General features: G+C 46.2%; 1 protein-coding gene across 2 annotated transcripts in view; it reads left to right on the top strand.

Annotated features, from left to right (window-relative positions):
* PKD2 (polycystin 2, transient receptor potential cation channel) overlaps window positions 1-8,997 on the top strand; it is a 57,851-nt gene that overhangs the window by 23,290 nt on the left and 25,564 nt on the right. For both annotated transcript variants that reach the window (XM_019526472.1, XM_019526471.1), the window contains 3 exons: window positions 1,947-2,197; window positions 3,945-4,169; window positions 5,699-5,927. In XM_019526472.1, coding sequence (XP_019382017.1) covers window positions 1,947-2,197; window positions 3,945-4,169; window positions 5,699-5,927 — 705 coding nt within the window. The remainder of the gene's footprint in view (window positions 1-1,946; window positions 2,198-3,944; window positions 4,170-5,698; window positions 5,928-8,997) is intronic.

Raw genomic sequence — 8,997 nt, 5'->3', positions numbered from 1 at the left:
GGGGCCCCCCCCCCCCCCCCCCGCACTCATTGCCCGGGGTAGTGGATGGATCAGGTGGGTTGGAAGGGTTTCTTTAGGGACTGGCCAAGACACCCCTGTGGGGAGGGCCTGCTTGGCCAGGTGAATGGGGTGGTGGGTGGGTGGGGTGTGGGACAGATGAGTGGACAGGGCTGGGGCTAGGGACAGGATCGCGAGGCGGTGACAGCTCAGAGCCATGTGCTTAGTCAATTGCAGCTCTGCCTGGTGCCCTGGCCCCACGCTGTTACCACCCTGCAATCCCAGCCCTTCTTGCCCTGCTCCCAGATGCTACTCCCTGCCTGCCTGTGGCTCGATCCCAACTGCGCAGCCAACGACGTCCTGCCTGTGGGGGTCCCAGGCCGGTCTCCATGGAGACTCACTAGCCCACTCCATCCAGCGCCACAGACCACTTAAACAGTTTTGGTGGGCTGGGGGGGGTGTTGCTGACCCAGCCTGTAACAGCTCACCAAACCTCCCTAAGTGGCTCTCCAAGCCAAATAATTGCCTACCCCTGTCCAAGAAGATTCACAGCTCTTAGCTGCATAGAAGATGCAGCAATAGAAGCCCCGCTCACTATTGGACCCAGGGCGAGGTTCAGGAAATCACCCAAAAGTTTGCCCAGGTTTGGGGCAACAGCTGGCTGCTCTGAATGCGGTACTTCCTAGTAGGGTTGCATCTCGGCCCTCTGCACTTTTGCTCAACATTTAAAGCAGTTCTAGATCACACTCTTGCTAAGATTGAGCATACTTAACTTTAAGCACATGAATGATCCTGTTGGTTTCGGGGATACTATTTGCATGCTTAGAGCTTAACATATGCATAACTTTTTGTAGGATTTGAACTTTTGTTTGTAGGTCATTGATCTTCAGTTTCTCTCTGAGCCGTTACAGTGCCCTTATACCAAGAAGGGCAAGGGGAGATTGTGGTACAAGAACAGGGTCATTGAGTGGTTTGGGCTGCTCTGGGGTGGTTGGTGCTATATGGAAAATGTTATAATGATTTTTAGTGCAAAATTATTTTGAATTCCTCTAGTTCTCTTTTCCTTATCCGCAAAACACTGTTTCACAATGAAGCCTTAGTAAAATTAAAAGTCTTAAAACTATCTTTCCATGAGTGTGTCTACACAAGACACTGTAAAGCACAGTAACTATTCTACTGTGCATTAATGTGTCATGGCAAAAACCGTGCTAATGCACAGTAGAACTTGTCAACTGCCTTTGCTACCGTGCATTAGCGCAGCCCAGTGCATCTTTATGTAGTACCTCATATTAGAGGTAATAAGCTTAATGTGCAGTAGCAAAGGCACATTAATGAACCTGTAGATGAGCCCAACGGGACTTAGGCTCCTAAATCACTTGAACTTTTGAAAATTCTAGCTTTTCTGATCAACAGCAATTTTTCATAATGATGTCATATATCAAGCAATGATACATTTCCATTTATTTGTACTTTAAACTACTACATTGTGTGTGTGATCTGTGTTTTTATTTGACTCTGAGCTAAAAAGTGTTATGATGATTAAGAAATGCTACATGCTGTTGAATGGGTGATTAGCATGGAGTAGGGTGTGTGTGTGTGCGCTTTAATTCCAAAAGATAATGGGCACAAAGAAGCTGTTCGTTTTAACAAGGGCCCAGGATTATTTAGTTGTCTTCCTTTCCTTCCTTTGCCACAGTCGAGGTAGCATAGCTAACATTCTTCTGATCATGATGGGTAGAAGAAAATTCCCCTTGGGCCTAGCAACACTTAATTTTCCAGAAAAGTTGTTTCTAATTGATTCTATATAGCAAAATCATTTTCTGTTAAAAGCAAAAAATTGGCATTTGTAATAAAAATGCTTCCATGGCAAGAATGAACATGATTAAAATATTAAGTGTTGGCTGTAAGTAAACTGATCACTTCTAAAATTATTCTGTCTTTCTCCTCAGTTCACAGAAGGCCCTTTGTTGGATGGTCTGTACTGGAAGATGTGGTACAATAATAAAACCATGGCAGAAAATAAAAGCTTCATTTACTATGAGAATCTGCTTTTAGGGGTGCCTCGTATTCGGCAGCTGAAAGTGAGAAATGGATCATGCTCAATACCTGATGATTTAAAGGATGAAATTAAAGAATGTTATGATGTCTATTCTGTTACTAATGAAGACAAGGCTCCATTTGGGCTCCAAAATGGAACTGCGTATGTATTTCTTTTGCATAATCAGAGGGCAAGGGAACAGGCCTTATGAAGAGAGGCTGAGACCCATGGGACTCTTCAGCCTGGAGAAGCGGAGGCTCAAGGGTGACTTGGTGGCAACCTTATAAGAACATAAGGGTGTGCATCAGGATCTGGGGAAACACCTGTTCACCAGAGCACCCCAGGGGATGACAAGGTCCAACAGTCACAAACTCCTGCAAAACTGTTTTAGGCTGGACATAGTGAAAAACTTCACTGTCTGAGCCCCCAAGGCCTGGAACAGACTCCCCCCAGATGTGGTGCATGCACCTACTCTGGACTCTTTTAAGAAACAGTTGGATGCTTATCTTGCTGGGATCCTTTGACCCTAGCTGACTTCCTGCCTCGATGATCTTATGAGGTCCCTTCCGGCCCTTAATGTCTATGAAATCTATGAAAATGTGCACAACCAAAATGACAGTATTTTATTTTCTGAAGATGTTCTTAACCAGTTCCCTAGTAGCTGCCAAATGCAGTATTTTAATTCTTGCGTGCTCTGTATGTAAACTCTTGATTTCCAATTAAATTCAATTCCAGGCGGTTTTTTTTTTTTTTGTACCCCAATAAAGTCATCCTTCACAGTTTTATATTTTTCTGGGGGTGGGGGAGTGTGCTTGGCTCAGTTGGTTTAGATGTGTTGAAGTTGCCTCCAATGGTTATTTCCCTTGTTAGGAAATAAACTGTGCTGTAAGCATAGACTGGATTCTGAGGACCTCTGGATTCTAATTCTAGGTTTTTTGCTTTACTCGCTATGAGGTTTTGGATGAATTATCTCCCTCAACCAGAACACAGGGGCTATTTGGCTGTGCAGATTACTTTTGTAAAGTACTGTATAACCCGGGGTGGGCAAAATGGCACAGCCAGCTGGTGGCCTAACTCCATTTCCCAACAGGCCCTACCTGGGTGGCTCCCAGCTGGTCTCCATGGAAACCCTGGGAGTGGTAGGGCCATGACAGTATGGGGTTGCAGAACCGGGGCTGTGCCCTGGCCCTGCACTGCCATGACCACATTGCTCCTGGGGTCCCCATGCAGACTGGCCAGGAGCCACATGGGAAGCTGTTTCAGGGCTGGGATCTTGGGGAAGTGACAGCATGGGGCTGCAGCAGAGCCATGAACTGCTCCCTGCATGGCCCTGCCCACAGAACCTGTACTTGTAGCAGGGGCACGCAGGCTGTGGATCATGGCTCTGCCCTGGCCCCACACTGTCACTGCCCTAAGATCTAGGCATCTCCATAGACCCACCTGCCTATCTCGCTTCTGCCACGCACCCTGCCTGCGTGGGTCCCACCTCTGACAGTGAGTGGGGCAGACGGACCAGGGTGCCTAGGCAGTGAGGTTAGCTCAGGCAGTGGCAGCCAGAAGGAGCTGCTGCCACAGGGGCTCCTGGGAAATTGAGTCTGCTGGATTTTCCCACCCCTGGTATAACTGATGCTTTTTATTTCACCACAACAATTGGACTGCCTGTTTAGAATGTATGTATTCTGTTGTCATTGTGATGTCTTATGGCATGATTTCTATCTGCATTTTCTCTGGTTGATCAAATGAACCTTTTGTGCCTTTTTCAGGGAATATATCTCACAAATTCCTGTGCATATCTTTAAAACAAACAAAAAAAGCAGCTACTTTCATTTAAGAAATCACTTTTTTTCAACAGTTGCTGTTAAATGCAAGAAGAGGGAGTAATGTGTTCTTTCTTTTGCTCTTAAATTAGTTGGACTTATACCAGTGAAAAGGATTTGAATGGGAGCAGCCACTGGGGTTTGATTGCTACCTACGGTGGGGCTGGTTATTACCAGGATTTGTCAAGAACCAGGGAGGAGACAGCTACACAGATTGCTACACTTAAGAAGAACCTCTGGCTGGATAGAGGGACAAGGGCAGCCTTTATTGATTTCTCTGTATACAACGCAAACATCAATCTATTCTGTATTGTCAAGTATGTATAGAACTTTTCATAATGGTTATGTTCCCTCCAAATTCAGAGCAGGACCTCTAGTTCTAGGATTTGTGTTCCTTTTCACTGTGGGAGTTATTCAGTATGCGCTTGGCATTACTGAAGTGAGTCTGTCCAATCCCTGTAAAGTTTTTCATGCTGCATGCTCAGCAGGCTGCCATTCAGGGTTTTGCACACTCAAGCCATGTATCTGCATCTGCATGTGCTCCAGGCATGTTTCTCTTGGAACTCTCTGATCAAAGAAGCTTCCTGAGTATTGCCTCTCTGTTTTCCACATGTGGAAGTGGGACCTCATGTTCCAGCTGCTCTGGCCTCCAGCATCTTTGCTAACCTGGAGTCACCGTGGCAGCTGAAGCACACTTTTTCTTAGACCTCTGATCTTGTGGGCATTTGAGTTTATGGTTTACTATTTCTACAGCATGGACAGTCGAAGCACATAAAACAGGTTTTGCAAGGGATTCTTATTAGTATTCTTCACTTTGGATAGCATGAGAGGTGCAGATTTAGACAAAAACAGTAACATAACTATACACTTTTTGTCATTTCCTGTTTGTTTTCTGGTCCCTTTCAAAAGTTCTTTGGAACTGAGTCAGCATCCTTTAGGAATCCTCCTTTGTACAAATAGAATCTCTGAATTACTGTGAATATCTTCCATACAGTCAGTTCCTTTCTTCAATGGCTAATGACTCAGTAAAAAGGACCCCTCTTGCTGTGAAACCATATGCCTGTTTCTTTGTTCCCCCATACTTGCTTTTTCACTTAAAACCATGCTGTGACATCTACCTTTTGTTCTTCTTTTATGGCATTCTCCATTCCACCTTTGGTATGAAGAAGCCTGATTAAATTGAGTTTGAACATTTTCTCTAGTATTTCCATGTTCTTGCCTTTCTAGACTTATTGAAATGTTGTTCAGTCTTGATGATACAGTTGTCCAACCAGATATGCAAGCTCCATTTTCCTGTCTCCTTTGTAAGAACACAGTACAGATAATCAAAATGTGTAAATATGCAGGGAGGTCAAACCCAGCCTGTAATTCATCAGATCTCTGAGGAAACTGCCTGTCAGAAGTCTCAATTTTAATGACTTTCATCAGTGTTCTTACATTTGGGGGTAGCTTCTGGGAGGGAAAATAAATAAAGTGACCAGAGACTACTGAAGTGTCCTGCCTAGTAGGTCTATGGGGCATGGCTAAGCCTCTCATTTGTATTACCTCCTCCTTCAGATATTTCTGGAATGAGACAAGTGTTTTAGGATTCCTTCTCTTTCTTTTATGTAAATTGGGGGTTTGTATATATGCCTTAAACAGTGCTGGGTGTGCATCTCACCTGAGCACAGAATAGCATTGGGGAAATCTATAACATTTGGGTCTAAAGGAAATTGAGCAACTTCCTCTGTTTCTTCTGAAATATTATTTTGGGTGGCTAAAACTGCCTGCTAACATACTATAAACCATTTGGCAGGAACACTTCCAAAGACTGTTTCATAGCTTCTTTTTTCTTGTTTTGAAACAGGTTATTAGTGGAGTTTCCAGCAACTGGAGGCCTTCTTACATCTTGGCAGTTTCAGCCAGTGAAGCTAATTCATTATATTTCTACTTTTGATTTCTTCATGGCAGCCTGTGAAATAGCATTTTGCCTATTCATTCTTTATTACATGGTGGAAGAGATCTTGGAAATTCACATTCATAAACTGCATTACTTCAGGAGTCTCTGGAACTGTCTTGATATCATCATCATTGTGGTGCGTAAGGGGTAATATTATTACCACTATTTTCTTCTGACTCCTCTCCTGAGCATGTTAGCATGCTCAGTGCTAGCACCTTGGTTAGAAGACGTAGGAACACTGCTGTCATTCTAGGTGTCATGACTTTTTTTTACAATGTAAAGTGCCATTAATGTGAGTGGAGGTGTCACAATCTGGGTAGTAGTGTGTGCGTATCTGTGTCTCGCAGTTGCCAGCTGGACTTACCTTTACATAATATAAAGGTAACCCTCCTGTATGCCCTGGCCTGCAGTAATGAAGGCCAGGTTCAACATTAGGAATTTAGTACCAGCTTACTAAATCTGTCTCCAGTTCCCACCTAGAAACAAACTTTCCCACTTGCAAGCAACATTCACCTAAAACAGGGTTTGGTATGGGGTGGGGGAAGGGATAATAAACACACAACCTTCGAGAAACCTTAGCCATTAAACATTAAGTGAAACAAGTTACTAATCTCAGTTGCTAGGAAACCCCGGCCCCCACCTTTTATCCCTGCTGGCCTCACTTCCCCCATCCTACCATGGGCCCCCACCTGCTGCTGCTGCTTCCCCTTCCCAGCCTTACAGCTCCATCCCGGCCACACCACCACCACCACCACCACCCCCTCTCTGTCCCACCCCATACCTCAGACAGTGGCAGCACATGGGTTTCGGGATGAGACTTCAGAGGCTTCTGTGGTCTACAAAGCCCTGAAGGAGAGTTCCCAGCTGGGCACCAAGCTGTGCTTCCACTCACTCAAGGCAGGGCTGCTTTGCTGTGTTCATCCACCAATACTCGCATCCAGCTTTATTCTGATGATGGCTATTCAGTCAAGCTCGTGGTTTCTTAGTTATTTATGGGGAGCTCAATTTAAAAACAAACAAACAAAAAAACAGACCGTCAGGACCAGCTGATTTAAATACGTCCAGTCCCTCCAGAAGTTCCCTGACTAGATCCTCACTGACCCTAGGCCTTGACTCTTGAAGCTCTAGAGACACCCATGAGGGGAAGAAATTAAAAAGGCTCTTAAGTGTCCCTCCTCTAGGCTTCCACACCTTGGTAGTATACAGTAGGCCTGTGCAAAATTTTGGCAGTGGTTTTGTTTTGGAGGTGTTTCAAGCCGTTTCAGCACCCAAAACACCGAATCATCTAAATTGAAATGGAAGGTTCTGAAATGAATCAGAAGGCTCTGAAACAATTAGGAAATGTTTTGGAGAATTTTGGAGTTTCAGAGCCAGGCTTGCAGGGAAACAAAAACTAAGAAGAGGGAGGGAACGACTGCTCTGATATTGACAGCTACCTCTAGGTTTGTTTCCCTAGCTATCTGATCATTTCCCTGGCTCCTCCTGGGGGGTCTGGGCCCCCAGATCTGCATGCGGGGTTTCAGCAAGCTGTTGCTGCAGGCTGGGGCCAGTGGCAGCTGCTTGTCACAGCCGCACCAAGAAGACTGCAATGTTGCCACTGGCCCCAGCCTGCAGCAGCAGCCTGCTGAAACCTGATGCGTGGATCTGGGGGCCCGCATCCCCTGGGAAGACCTGAAGGAATGATCAGAGAGCTGGGGAATCAAATCAGGGCCTGGGGAATCAAACTACAGGCTGGGCTATCCGTGCAATGCAACCTGGCTCTGCAGGGAGCAGAGATCCGCACTGGGGTCGTCTTACTGCTTCTGTCTGCCCCACGCAGCCCCATGTTGCTGGGGCAGCACAGGGTGGGCAGCTGTGGCGAGGAGACCTCCGGCATGGATCTCTGCTCCCTGCGGAGCCGAGTTGCATGGAAGGGACCAGCAGGTGTGTTCGCTGCTCTGTGCTGCTAACCTGCCCCACAACCCAGTGTGACAGGGATCGGAGATCTGTGCTCCTCTCCTGCACAGAGAGCAGCGGCCCTTCTCTGGATGAGCCACCCACAGCCTTATCCTGCTCCCCGCTGCAGTCCCTGGCCTTGCAGCCCTGCCCGCCTGGGTAGGGCTGTGTAAAGCTTCCCTTGCAGCCTGTTCGAAACAAATTTGGCCAAAACAAAACAGGACAGTGATCCAAAACACCAAAATGAATCGCTGTCCTCCGAAACAGCCGAGTCTGAAACCAGAATTGAAACGCACCCGTTTCGCACAGCCCTAGTGTATAGGTATTCCACAATAAGAAAACTCACTTTAAAGTTGGTACTTTTTCTTTGTCTGAGAAAAGGGTTGGATGTCACAATGTATTTGCAAAGTAACATGCATTAGTGATAAATGTGGTGTTCCAACACTTGGTTAAGTGAGGTTTGAATAACACTAGTAATTTCATAGTTAGTAGGGTCAGAAGGGACCTGAGCAGATCATCAAGTCCAACCCCCTGCCATGGCAGGAAAGAGTACTGGGGTCAAACAACCCCAGCCAGGTGTTCATCCAGCCTCCTTTTAAAGACCCCCAGGGTAGGAGCCAGCACCACTTCACTTGGAAGCTGGTTCCAGATGCCAGCCACCCAGACAGTGAAGTAGTGCCTCCTGATGTCTAGCCTAAATCTGCCAGCTTGTGACCCTTATTTCTTGTCACTTCTGGTAGTGCTCAGGGGAACAGGGACTCCCCCAGTGCCTGCTGGTCCCGACTAGTTTGCAAACAGCCACTAGATTCCCCCCTCAGATGCTTGTCCTGAGCTGTCTACATCATGCTGCACCAAAGAGGTGTATTGCCCTTACCTTCTAGGAGAGGGAACCCCTAGCCCCCCCACCTGCTCCCTGACTGGGGTTCCTGAGAGAGCTACACCCAACTTTGTTCAGCAGGAGTGATGTGGTGTTGGAGGTTGGGCGTTTCATAGAAACGCCCAACCTACGCACTGCTTGTCGAGCAGACTCAAGTGCCAGGAAGTGTAGATGTTTGCATAGCATTGCCTAAAAAGGCATGTTTCCCTCACGGTGGCTACCAAGACAAATTTCCAATAAGGAGAAATATTGTAGCAGAAATGTACAGAAATTGGCTATAAGAGTGGGGAAAAAGTCTGCTTTGATCTTCAGATCCCTGTTTAATCCGTGCTGTAAAGTAGCTTGTTCTTTACTTACACACACACACACACACACACACACACACACACACACA

Source organism: Gavialis gangeticus, unplaced genomic scaffold (assembly GCF_001723915.1).
Source record: "Gavialis gangeticus isolate Ggan-Ray unplaced genomic scaffold, GavGan_comp1, whole genome shotgun sequence".
NCBI classification, from domain to species: domain Eukaryota; kingdom Metazoa; phylum Chordata; order Crocodylia; family Gavialidae; genus Gavialis; species Gavialis gangeticus.
This window is presented reverse-complemented; position numbering and strand designations above follow the sequence as displayed.